This window comes from Panulirus ornatus, chromosome 3 (genome assembly GCF_036320965.1).
Source record: "Panulirus ornatus isolate Po-2019 chromosome 3, ASM3632096v1, whole genome shotgun sequence".
Classification (NCBI taxonomy): Eukaryota; Metazoa; Arthropoda; class Malacostraca; order Decapoda; family Palinuridae; genus Panulirus; species Panulirus ornatus.
In genome coordinates this window covers 2971248-2985808 of record NC_092226.1, presented here as the reverse complement: position 1 = coordinate 2985808, position 14561 = coordinate 2971248, and the positions used below count along the sequence as shown (strand labels likewise).

Genomic DNA, 14561 nt, shown 5'->3' with positions numbered 1-14561 from the left:
AGGTAAAATAGAAGTTACACAGCCCTATTCTTCATACCATCAGGATTTTCTAAATGGAACACTTCCACTTGAAGCTTCATGCAATTTTTGGCTGCACTAAATCCTTGCTAAAAAATATCCTGATTCATATTGTTTTCCAAATTATGGCAGCCTTGTCAACATTAAGCACTTGTTGAGCTGTATAACATCTTTCCTCAATGATTTTCTTCTAATACTCAAGATACCATTCTGTTGCCTCTGTATCAGCACTGGGAGCCTCCCCAGTCATGCAAATATCATGGAACCCATGATGCGTTTTGGATCTCTCAAACTACACAACTCGTACCAAAATTCCCTCCAGAGTTTTCTTGCTTAGTTCACTATTTAAATTGTTATATAATAACTTATGTATAATCACAGTTATTAAGAGCATGTTCCTGTGATTCTGGTCTTCTATCCAAACTCTAAATAGGATTTCTAATTTTTCCCTTACAATGCTAATTTACCTATTCATTAACTTGGCGGTTAATGGAGTACCAGTCAAAAAACTAAATTTCATTTTACATTTACTCTGTCTAATAGCTGCCACACAGGTGAGAGGTGTGACAGAAAGATGATCATATATGAGAAAGCTGAAGAGGGTAAGCTTGAATGGTTGGGACATAAGGAGATGATAAGAGAGGAAATAGGGAACAAGGAAAAAGGGGATACCAAGGTGGAAGGCTGGGGTGAAAGGTGCTTTGAAGATTTGGGACCTGTACATGCGGGAGGGCATAAGGCATGCAATGGAAAGAATAAATAAAAAATATGTGGTAAACAGGGGATGACATGCTGTCACAGAGCTGAATCAGAGAATATGAAATGGTCTGGGGAAACCACAGAAAGGTCTGTGGGGCCTAGTTGTGGCCAGGGGGCTTTGATTTTGATGCATGATACATGAAAGCTAGAGCAGACATGAGGATATAAGGCAAAATCTTTGTCTGTTCCTCATACTACCTCGTTAAAGCAGAAGGTGAGTATGTACAAAAGAAAGAAAGAAAAAGCCACAGCTGAGTGAGCAAGACCCATGGACTTTGGTACATCCAATGGTCTACAGATGATTTTTTGCAGAATAGTGTAGAAGTGTTGGAAATTATATGTTTGGAAAATGTGGTGTGAGGCGGTTTGATTGAGTAAGGAATGAAAGTGTAAAAGAGATGAGTGGTAATAAAAAAAAAGGCGTGCTTGAAAAAGCGAAAGAGGGTGTGCTAAAATTGTTTGGAAGAGGAGATAGGTGTCTGAAGTGAAGGAAACAAAGAGAAGAGGAAGTTAAATGGAAGATGGAAGGATGGACTAAAAAAGATCTTGAGCGATTAGGGTTGAACATGCAGGAGAATTAAAGGTATGCATAGGATAAAGTGAACTGAAAATATGTGGTATACAAGAGTCAATGTGATGTCAATGGACAGAATCTGGGCATGTGAAGTTGCTGGGGTAAACCTTGGAAAGGTCTGTGGGGACTGGCTTTGGACAGGGAGTTGTGGTTTCTATACATTGCACACTGACCACTAGAGAACTGTTCCTAGTGCTACTCTGCTAATGTGGAAAAAAAAAATGTTAAATACATTTTGAAAAATCTTTCTAAATATTCTAATGCACAGCAATACAGAATACTATCAATCTTTATCCAGAATGGAATATAGACAACTTCAAGCAAAAATAAGAAGGTAGTCAGGTGAACATCACCATTATCTATGAATGGTACCTTATCATAATTCCCTGACGGCTCATTGTTGTTATTGGACCACCAGCCATACTTGAGAAACCTGCATTCGTAGGCTGACCAGCCATGATAGCTGGAGGTCCACCAGGATGGCGCTGACCAAGCATCTGTCGAATTGCTACTCGACTATGAGAGCCAGCTGTCTGGAACCTGGCACCACCAGCTGCCAAAAAAATTGCATGTTTGAAGAAATGGTGACTGACAAAAAAGAAATATCTCATCACAAACAGCAAGTTTTCCAGTAAAAATGCTTCAACTCTTACACTTAGAAAATGAACAACCTAAATCCCATATCTTTTTCTAGCACTGGAACAATTCTGCTGACATTCTCCCTCATACTACATCTTAAAAGACTTCTGAGCAGATACAGATGTACTTAAGTGTATGTACATTAAAATTCTTTATTGAACACTGTTATTAAATACAGACCATGGAGAGAAATATGAAATTACTCTACATCCTTGTTTTCATATACACAGTCAATCTGCTATTGCATTAGACAAAGTACAATTTAAGAAAAATTGTAACGTCATTAAGAACAAATGGAATCATAACATTTGGAAGGTGCAACACAACAATTACTGGAACAAAAGATTAACACAAATTTTCAGTACAATTTTCCTCGAACATCATTCCACTCATAACCAGTTTTGTACCTGAATAACATTATTCAAATAGTTATAACTAACCAGCAATGTGGAATGTTTTTTACGAAAAGAAATTAAAGTCTGTACTGTAACAGTCTGCCAATATTTAAAGTACATATATTCATTCTATTATTTGTTGGTCATTCTAGACTTCCTGTCATCCACTGAAATTATACTCTAATACACTAAAAACCCTGAAAAGCTTTATAAATAACCATAATGTAAAAATAAGTAGATCAATCTATAATAAGAATTGCAACATCTATTTTTGGCAAGGGACAACTACTGCATTTTCAAATGCCTACAAGAACAAATATCATTGATTTTACTGCCCTGAGTCTTGAGTATATTTCCTGAAAGTGACATTTAAACAAGTGCAACTATTCGATCATGAACTGGATAAAAGCATTTAAAGCAGTGTAAATACATCTCCCCCTTCACCAATAATCGATTAAAGATTCACACACAACATGCCAACCTACAACCACGACAACTCCCACCCAACCTAGTGCAGCAAAAGCAGCAAAGAAGCATTTTTTTAAGTAATGTTTTTGGGTACAGAAATATGTGATTACTATTAATATAATACCTTCAGCAGTTTCATTGCTACTGGTTTTATTATCCCTTATATTAAACTCTGTTCCTGTCTTCGGCGGAGCTTGGTCATCACTCTTTTTCATGTATGCATTGTTAGCATTTTTTTTAAACCTTGCTGTAAGTGGCCAAGGTTCTGTGGAGATAAAAAGAAAGAATAATCATGAAAAAAATGCTTGTCATGACATACCAGCCATATCCAGTTGGGCCTGGAATTTAAGTTCTGTATGAAAATGGCTCATTCTGTTTCATTTTCTGGATGTGATCATGTTTACCTGCCACTGGCTAGAAACCTATCTGGTTTTGAAACCACAATGATCACCAAGTTATTCATCTGAGTTTTTTAATCCAATGAAGGTGGAAACAATTTCAGGGGTAATTCTCAAATGTTGGCTAAATGTTTGATGATGGACAGAATCTACAGCCATTCTTTTTTACCATAAACAAATGATTTCAGTAGACTCTCATTAATGATCCCGAAGAAGCAAATTTTTCTCTTAGGAAAATGGCATCTACGGAATGGTGTTTATTGAATAATATATTGCTTCTACCTACATCCTACATGCAATTTCCTGTTATAGAGAATAGAGATATATGCAGTATGCCCGACATACACCATATTCACTGAGCATCTTACACAGCTACACCATTCTCACATATTCCCATGCCTTGTTCTCCCAAAACTCAGTCACCAACTTCTACAGTTTCCCAACTGAGTCAGCCACCAGAGCTATATCATCAGCAAACAATAACTCACTCACTTCCCAGGCCCTCTCAACCCCAACTGGCTCCATACTCGCCCCTCTCAACAAAACGTTTGCATTCATCTCCCTAACTACCTCATCCCTAAACAAATTAAACCATGGGGACATCACACACCCCTCCTTGACTGCTTCAGTAGGGTGAACCCAGGAAGCAGACGAGAAGGGACCAACTGACTCATGCACATGCATATATATAATCATTTATTTATTATACTTGTCGCTGTCTCCCAGTCAGTGAGGTAGCACAAGGAAACAGACGAAAGAATGGCCCAACCCACCTACATACACATGTATATACATACACGTCCACACATGCAAATATACATACCTATACATCTCAATGTACACATATATATATACACACACAGACATATACATATATACACATGTATATAATTCATACTGTCTGCCTTTATTTATTCCCATCGCCACCTCACCACACATGGAATAACAAACCCCTCCCCCCTCATGTGAGCGAGGTAGCGCTAGGAAAAGACAACAAAGGCCACATTCGTTCACACTCAGTCTCTACCTGTCATGTAATAATGCATTCCCAATCACCAGTCCTTTTTCAGCACATAAATCTACAAGCTCTTCACCATTTCCATTTACAACACTGAACACCCCATGTACACCAATTATTCCCTCAACTGCCTCATTACTCACCTTTGCATTCAAATTACCCATCACTATAAACCGGTCGCGTGAATCAAAACCACTAACACACTCATTCAGCTGCTCCCAAAACACTTGCCTCTCATGATCTTTCTTCTCATGCCCAGGTGCATATGCACCATTAATCATCCATCTCTCTCCATCAACTTTCAGTTTATCCCTGGGGATAGGGGAGAAAGAATACTCCCCACGCATTCCTCACGTGTCGTAGAAGGTGACTAAAGGGGACGGGAGGGGGGGGCCAGAAACCCTCCCCTCCTTGTATTTTAACTTTCTAAAAGGGGAAACAGAAGAAGGAGTCACGTGGGGAGAGCTCATCCTCCTCGAAGGCTCAGATTGGGGTGTCTAAACGTGTGTGGATGTAACCAAGATGAGAAAAAAGGAGAGATATGTGGTACGTTTGAGGAAAGGAACCTGGATGTTTTAGCTCTCAGTGAAACGAAGCTCAAGGGTAAAGGGGAAGAGTGGTTTGGGAATGTCTTGGGAGTAAATTCAGGGGTTAGTGAGAGGACAAGAGCAAGGGAAGGAGTAGCGCTACTCCTGAAACAGGAGTTGTGGGAGTATGTGATAGAGTGTAAGAAAGTAAATTCTAGAATGATATGGGTAAATATATATATATATATATATATATATATATATATATATATATATATATATATATATATATATACATATATGTATGTATATTTTTCTTTTTTTTTTTTTGCCGCTGTCTCCCGCGTTTGCGAGGTAGCGCAAGGAAACAGACGAAACAAATGGCCTAACAAACCCCCATACACATGTATATACATACATCCACACACGCAAATATACATACCTACACAGCTTTCCATGGTTTACCCCAGACGCTTCATATGACCTGATTCAATCCACTGACAGCACGTCAACCCCGGTATAACACATCGATCCAATTCACTCTATTCCTTGCCCTCCTTTCACCCTCCTGCATGTTCAGACCCCAATCACACAAAATCTTTTTCACTCCATCTTTCCACCTCCAATTTGGTCTCCCACTTCTCCTCGTTCCCTCCACCTCCGACACATATATCCTCTTGGTCAATCTTTCCTCACTCATTCTCTCCATGTGCCCAAACCATTTCAAAACACCCTCTTCTGCTCTCTCAACCACGCTCTTTTTATTTCCACACATCTCTCTTACCCTTACGTTACTTACTTGATCAAACCACCTCACACCACAAATAGTCCTCAAACATCTCATTTCTAGCACATCCATCCTCTGCGCACAACTCTATCCATAGCCCACGCCTCGCAACCATACAACATTGTTGGAACCACTATTCCTTCAAACATACCCATTTTTGCTTTCCGAGATAATGTTCTCGACTTCCACACATTCTTCAAGGGTCCCAGAATTTTCACCCCCTCCCCCACCCTATGATTCACTTCCGCTTCCATGGTTCCATCCGCTGCCAGATCCACTCCCAGATATCTAAAACACTTCACTTCCTCCAGTTTTTCTCCATTCAAACTCACCTCCCAATTGACTTGACCCTCAACCCTACTGTACCTAATAACCTTGCTCTTATTCACATTTACTCTTAACTTTCTTCTTCCAAACACTTTACCAAACTCAGTCACCAGCTTCTGCAGTTTCTCACATGAATCAGCCACCAGTGCTGTATCATCAGCGAACAACAACTGACTCACTTCCCAAGCTCTCTCATCCCAAACAGACTTCATACTTGCCCCTCTTTCCAAAACTCTTGCATTCACCTCCCTAACAACCCCATCCATAAACAAATTAAACAACCATTGAGACATCACACACCCCTGCCCCAAACCTAAATTCACTGAAAACCAATCACTTTCCTCTCTTCCTACACGTACACATGCCTTACATCCTCAATAAAAACTTTTCACTGCTTCTAACAACTTGCCTCCCACACCATATATTCTTAATACCTTCCACAGAGCATCTCTATCAACTCGATCATATGCCTTCTCCAGATCCATAAATGCTACATACAAATCCCTTTGCTTTTCTAAGTATTTCTCACATACATTCTTCAAAGCAAACACCTGATCCACACATCCTCTACCACTTCTGAAACCACACTGCTCTTCCCCAATCTGATGCTCTGTACATGCCTTCACCCTCTCAATCAATACCCTCCCATACAATTTACCAGGAATACTCAACAAACTTATACCTCTGTAATTTGAGCACTCACCCTTATCCCCTTTGCCTTTGTACAATGGCACTATGCATGCATTCCGCCAATCCTCAGGCACCTCACCATGAGTCATACATACATTAAATAACCTTACCAACCAGTCAACAATACAGTCACCCCCTTTTTTAATAAATTCCATTGCAATACCATCCAAACCTGCTGCCTTGCCGGCTTTCATCTTCCGCAAAGCTTTTACTACCTCTTCTCTGTTTACCAAATCATTTTCCCTAACCCTCTCACTTTGCACATCACCTCGACCAAAACACCCTATATCTGCCACTCTATCATCAAACACATTCAACAAACCTTCAAAATACTCACTCCATCTCCTTCTCACATCACCACTACTTGTTATCACCTCCCCATTTGCGCCCTTCACTGAAGTTCCCATTTGCTCCCTTGTCTTACGCACTTTATTTACCTCCTTCCAGAACATTTTTTTATTCTCCCTAAAATTTAATGATACTCTCTCACCCCAACTCTGATTTGCCCTTTTTTTCACCTCTTGCACCTTTCTCTTGACCTCCTGTCTCTTTCTTTTATACATCTCCCACTCAATTGCATTTTTTCCCTGCAAAAATTGTCCAAATGCCTCTCTCTTCTCTTTCACTAATACTCTTACTTCTTCATCCCACCACTCACTAGACTTTCTAATCAACCCACCTCTCACTCTTCTCATGCCACAAGCATCTTTTGCACAATCCATCACTAATTCCCTAAATACATCCCATTCCTCCCCCACTCCCCTTACTTCCATATATATATATATATATATATATTATATTTTCTTTTTTATTATACTTTGTCACTGTCTCCCGCGTTTGCGAGGTAGTGCAAGGAAACAGACGAAAGAAATGGCCCAACCCCCCCATACACATGTATATACATACGTCCACACACGCAAATATACATGCCTACACAGCTTTCCATGGTTTACCCCAGACGCTTCACATGCCTTGATTCAATCCACTGACAGCACGTCAACCCCGGTATACCACATCGCTCCAATTCACTCTATTCCTTGCCCTCCTTTCATCCTCCTGCATGTTCAGGCCCCGATCACACAAAATCTTTTTCACTCCATCTTTCCACCTCCAATTTGGTCTCCCTCTTCTCCTCGTTCCCTCCACCTCCGACACATATATTCTCTTGGTCAATCTTTCCTCACTCATTCTCTCTATGTGCCCAAACCACTTCAAAACACCCTCTTCTGCTCTCTCAACCACGCTCTTTTTATTTCCACACATCTCTCTTACCCTTACATTACTCACTCGATCAAACCACCTCACACCACACATTGTCCTCAAACATCTCATTTCCAGCACATCCATCCTCCTGCGCACAACTCTATCCATAGCCCACGCCTCGCAACCATACAACATTGTTGGAACCACTATTCCGTCAAACATACCCATTTTTGCTTTCCGAGATAATGTTCTCGACTTCCACACATTCTTCAAGGCTCCCAGAATTTTCGCTCCCTCCCCCACCCTATGATCCACTTCCGCTTTCATTGTTCCATCCGCTGCCAGATCCACTCCCAGATATCTAAAACACTTCACTTCCTCCAGTTTTTCTCCATTCAAACTCACCTCCCAATTGACTTGACCCTCAACCCTACTGTACCTAATAACCTTGCTCTTATTCACATTTACTCTTAACTTTCTTCTTCCACACACTTTACCAAACTCAGTCACCAGCTTCTGCAGTTTCTCACATGAATCAGCCACCAGCGCTGTATCATCAGCGAACAACAACTGACTCACTTCCCAAGCTCTCTCATCCCCAACAGACTTCACACTTGCCCCTCTTTCCAAAACTCTTGCATTCACCTGCCTAACAACCCCATCCATAAACAAATTAAACAACCATGGAGACATCACACACCCCTGCCGCAAACCTACATTCACTGAGAACCAATCACTTTCCTCTCTTCCTACACGTACACATGCCTTACATCCTCGATAAAAACTTTTCACTGCTTCTAACAACTTTCCTCCCACACCATATATTCTTAATACCTTCCACAGAGCATCTCTATCAACTCTATCATATGCCTTCTCCAGATCCATAAATGCTACATACAAATCCATTTGCTTTTCTAAGTATTTCTCACATACATTCTTCAAAGCAAACACCTGATCCACACATCCTCTACCACTTCTGAAACCACACTGCTCTTCCCCAATCTGATGCTCTGTACATGCCTTCACCCTCTCAATCAATACCCTCCCATATAATTTACCAGGAATACTCAACAAACTTATACCTCTATAATTTCAGCACTCACTCTTATCCCCTTTGCCTTTGTACAATGGCACTATGCATGCATTCCGCCAATACTCAGGCACCTCATCATGAGTCATCCATACATTAAATAACCTTACCAACCAGTCAACAATACAGTCACCCCCTTTTTCAATAAATTCCACTGCAATACCATCCAAACCTGCTGCCTTGCCGGCTTTCATCTTCCGCAAAGCTTTCACTACCTCTTCTCTGTTTACCAAATCATTTTCCCTAACCCTCTCACTTTGCACACCACCTCGACCAAAACACCCTATATCTGCCACTCTATCATCAAACACATTCAACAAACCTTCAAAATACACTTCCATCTCCTTCTCACATCACCACTACTTGTTATCACCTCCCCATTTGCGCCCTTCACTGAAGTTCCCATTTGCTCCCTTGTCTTACGCACTTTATTTACCTCCTTCCAGAACATCTTTTTATTCTCCCTAAAATTTAATGATACTCTCTCACCCCAACTCTGATTTGCCCTTTTTTTCACCTCTTGCACCTTTCTCTTGACCTCCTGTCTCTTTCTTTTATACATCTCCCACTCAATTGCATTTTTTCCCTGCAAAAATCGTCCAAATGCCTCTCTCTTCTCTTTCACTAATACTCTTACTTCTTCATCCCACCACTCACTACCCTTTCTAATCAACCCACCTCCCACTCTTCTCATGCCACAAGCATCTTTTGCGCAATCCATCACTGATTCCCTAAATACATCCCATTCCTCCCCCACTCCCCTTACTTCCATTATATATATATATATATATATATATATATATATATATATATATATATATATATATATAAAAAGAGAAGGGAGGATTTCCAGCCCCCCCCGCTCCCTTCCCTTTTAGTCGCCTTGTAAGACAAGCAGGGAATACGTGGGAAGTATTCTTTCTCCCCTATCCCCAAGGATAAATATATATATACATTATTTTTTTATGCTTTGTCGCTGTCTCCCGCATTTGCGAGGTAGCGCAAGGAAACAGACGAAAGAAATGGCCCAACCCACCCCCATACACATGTATATACATACGCCCACACACACAAATATACATACCTACACAGCTTTCCATGGTTTACCCCAGACGCTTCACATGCCTTGATTCAATCCACTGACAGCACATTAACCCCGGTATACAACATCGCTCCAATTCACTCTATTCCTTGCCCTCCTTTCACCCTCCTGCATGTTCAGGCCCCGATCACACAAAATCTTTTTCACTCCATCTTTCCACCTCCAATTTGGTCTCCCTCTTCTCCTCGTTCCCTCCACCTCCGACACATATATTCTCTTGATCAATCTTTCCTCACTCATTCTCTCCATGTGCCCGAACCATTTCAAAACACCCTCTTCTGCTCTCTCAACCACGCTCTTTTTATTTCCACACATCTCTCTTACCCTTACGTTACTTACTCGATCAAACCACCTCACACCACACATTGTCCTCAAACATCTCATTCCCAGCACATCCATCCTCCTGCGCACAACTCTATCCATAGCCCACACCTCGCAACCATACAACATTGTTCGAACCACTATTCCTTCAAACATACCCAGTTTTGCTTTCCGAGATAATGTTCTCGACTTCCACACATTCTTCAAGGCTCCCAGAATTTTCACCCCCTCCCCCACCCTATGATCCACTTCCGCTTCCATGGTTCCATCCGCTGCCAGATCCACTCCCAGATATCTAAAACACTTCACTTCCTCCAGTTTTTCTCCATTCAAACTCACCTCCCAATCGACTTGACCCTCAACCCTACTGTACCTAATAACCTTGCTCTTATTCACATTTACTCTTAACTTTCTTCTTTCACACACTTTACCAAACTCAGTCACCAGCTTCTGCAGTTTCTCACATGAATCAGCCACCAGCGCTGTATCATCAGCGAACAACAACTGACTCACTTCCCAAGCTCTCTCATCCCAAACAGACTTCATACTTGCCCCTCTTTCCAAAACTCTTGCATTCACCTCCCTAACAACCCCATCCATAAACAAATTAAACAACCATGGAGACATCACACACCCCTGCCGCAAACCTACATTCACTGAGAGCCAATCACTTTCCTCTCTTCCTACACGTACACATGCCTTACATCCTCGATAAAAACTTTTCACTGCTTCTAACAACTTGCCTCCCACACCATATATTCTTAATACCTTCCACAGAGCATCTCTATCAACTCTATCATATGCCTTCTCCAGATCCATAAATGCTACATACAAATCCATTTGCTTTTCTAAGTATTTCTCACATACATTTTTCAAAGCAAACCCCTGATCCACACATCCTCTACCATTTCTGAAACCACACTGCTCTTCCCCAATCTGATGCTCTGTACATGCCTTCACCCTCTCAATCAATACCCTCCCATACAATTTACCAGGAATACTCAACAAACTTATACCTCTGTAATTTGAGCACTCACTCTTATCCCCTTTGCCTTTGTACAATGGCACTATGCACGCATTCCGCCAATCCTCAGGCACCTCACCATGAGTCATACATACATTAAATAACCTCACCAACCAGTGAACAATACAGTCACCCCCTTTTTTAATAAATTCCACTGGAATACCATACAAGCATATATATATATATATGTATATATATATATATATATATATATATATATATATATATATATATATATATATATATATATATATATTTTTTTTTTTTTTTTTTTTTTTTTTTATACTTTGTCGCTGTCTCCCGCGTTTGCGAGGTAGCGCAAGGAAACAGACGAAAGAAATGCCCCCCCCCCCCATACACATGTACATACACACGTCCACACACGCAAATATACATACCTACACAGCTTTCCATGGTTTACCCCAGACGCTTCACATGCCTTGATTCAATCCACTGACAGCACGTCAACCCCTGTATACCACATGACTCCAATTCACTATATTCCTTGCCCTCCTTTCACCCTCCTGCATGTTCAGGCCCCGATCACACAAAATCTTTTTCACTCCATCTTTCCACCTCCAATTTGGTCTCCCTCTTCTCCTCGTTCCCTCCACCTCCGACACATATATCCTCTTGGTCAATCTCTCCTCACTCATTCTCTCCATGTGCCCAAACCATTTCAAAACACCCTCTTCTGCTCTCTCAACCACGCTCTTTTTATTTCCACACATCTCTCTTACCCTTACGTTACTTACTCGATCAAACCACCTCACACCACACATTGTCCTCAAACATCTCATTTCCAGCACATCCATCCTCCTGCGCACATCTCTATCCATAGCCCACGCCTCGCAACCATACAACATTGTTGGAACCACTATTCCCTCAAACATACCCATTTTCGCTTTCCGAGATAATGTTCTCGACTTCCACATATATATATATATATATCTTTTTTTTTTTTTTCAAACTATATATATATATATATATATATATATATATATATATCTTTTTTTTTTTTTTCAAACTATTCGCCATTTCCCGCGTTAGCGAGGTAGCGTTAAGAACAGAGGACTGGGCCTTTGAGGGAACATCCTAACCTGGCCCCCTTCTCTGTTCCTTCTTTTGGAAAAAAAAAAAAGAGATTTCTACGACACGCAGGGAATACGTGGGAAGTATTCTTTCTCCCGCGTTTGCGAGGTAGCGCAAGGAAACAGATGATAGAAATGGCCCAACCCATCCCCATACACATGTATATACATACGTCCAAACACGCAAATATACATACCTACACAGCTTTCCATGGTTTACCCCAGACGCTTCACATGCCCTGATTCAATCCACTGACAGCACGTCAACCCCGGTATACCACATCGATCCAATTCACTCTATTCCTTGCCCTCCTTTCACCCTCCTGCATGTTCAGGCCCCGATCACACAAATCTTTGTCACTCCATCTTTCCACCTCCAATTTGGTCTCCCACTTCTCCTCCTTCCCTCCACCTCCGACACATATATCCTCTTGGTGAATCTTTCCTCACTCATTCTCTCCATGTGCCCAAACCATTTCAAAACACCCTCTTCTGCTCTCTCAACCACGCTCTTTTTATTTCCATACATCTCTCTTACCGTTACGTTACTTACTCGATCAAACCACCTCACACCACACATTGTCCTCAAACATCTCATTTCCAGCACATCCTTCCTCCTGCGCACAACTCTATCCATAGCCCACGCCTCGCAACCATACAACATTGTTAGAATCACTATTCCTTCAAACATACCCATTTTTACTTTTATGAGATATGCTTTGAAGAATGTATGTGAGAAATACTTAGAAAAGCAAATGGATTTGTATGTAGCATTTATGGATCTGGAGAAGGCATATGATAGAGTTGATAGAGATGCTCTGTGGAGGGTATTAAGAATATATGGTGTGGGAGGAAAGTTGTTAGAAGCAGTGAAAAGTTTTTATCGAGGATGTAAGGCATGTGTACGTGTAGGAAGAGAGGAAAGTGATTGGTTCTCAGTGAATGTAGGTTTGCGGCAGGGGTGTGTGATGTCTCCATGGTTGTTTAATTTGTTTATGGATGGGGTTGTTAGGGAGGTAAATGCAAGAGTTTTGGAAAGAGGGGCAAGTATGAAGTCTGTTGGGATGAGAGAGCTTGGGAAGTGAGTCAGTTGTTGTTCGCTGATGATACAGCGCTGGTGGCTGATTCACGTGAGAAACTGCAGAAGCTGGTGACTGAGTTTGGTAAAGTGTGTGGAAGAAGAAAGTTAAGAGTAAATGTGAATAAGAGCAAGGTTATTAGGTACAGAAGGGTTGAGGGTCAAGTCAATTGGGAGGTGAGTTTGAATGGAGAAAAACTGGAGGAAGTGAAGCGTTTTAGATATCTGGGAGTGGATCTGGCAGCGGATGGAACCATGGAAGCGGAAGTGGATCATAGGGTGGGGGAGGGGGCAAAAATTTTGGGGGCCTTGAAGAATGTGTGGAAGTCGAGAACATTATCTCGGAAAGCAAAAATGGGTATGTTTGAAGGAATAGTGGTTCGAACAATGTTGTATGGTTGCGAGGCGTGGGCTATGGATAGAGTTGTGCGCAGGAGGATGGATGTGCTGGAAATGAGATGTTTGAGGACAATGTGTGGTGTGAGGTGGTTTGATCCAGTGAGTAACGTAAGGGTAAGAGAGATGTGTGGAAATAAAAAGAGCGTGGTTGAGAGAGCAGAAGAGGGTGTTTTGAAGTGGTTTGGGCACATGGAGAGGATGAGTGAGGAAAGATTGACCAAGAGGATATATGTGTCGGAGGTGGAGGGAGCAAGGAGAAGAGGGAGACCAAAGTGGAGGTGGAAAGATGGAGTGAAAAAGATTTTGTGTGATCGGGGCCTGAACATGCAGGAGGGTGAAAGGAGGGCAAGGAATAGAGTGAATTGGAGCGATGTGGTATACCGGGGTTGACGTGCTGTCAGTGGATTGAATCAAGGCATGTGAAGCGTCTGGGGTAAACCATGGAAAGCTGTGTAGGTATGTATATTTGCGTGTGTGGACGTATGTATATACATGTGTATGGGGGGGGGGTTGGGCCATTTCTTTCGTCTGTTTCCTTGCGCTACCTCGCAAACGCGGGAGACAGCGACAAAGTATAAAAAAAAGAAAAAAAAAAAATAAATAAAAAAATATATATATATATATATATATATATATATATATATATATATATA

The 14561-nt window shown here is 41.3% G+C and overlaps 1 protein-coding gene across 1 annotated transcript in view; it reads right to left on the bottom strand.

Annotated features, from left to right (window-relative positions):
• LOC139760033 (uncharacterized) overlaps positions 1-14561 on the bottom strand; it is a 163238-nt gene that overhangs the window by 34292 nt on the left and 114385 nt on the right. Inside the window, exons 8-9 of the mRNA XM_071682776.1 lie at positions 2978-3118; positions 1724-1904 (exon numbers count right to left, since the gene is read on the bottom strand). Coding sequence (XP_071538877.1) covers positions 1724-1904; positions 2978-3118 — 322 coding nt within the window. The remainder of the gene's footprint in view (positions 1-1723; positions 1905-2977; positions 3119-14561) is intronic.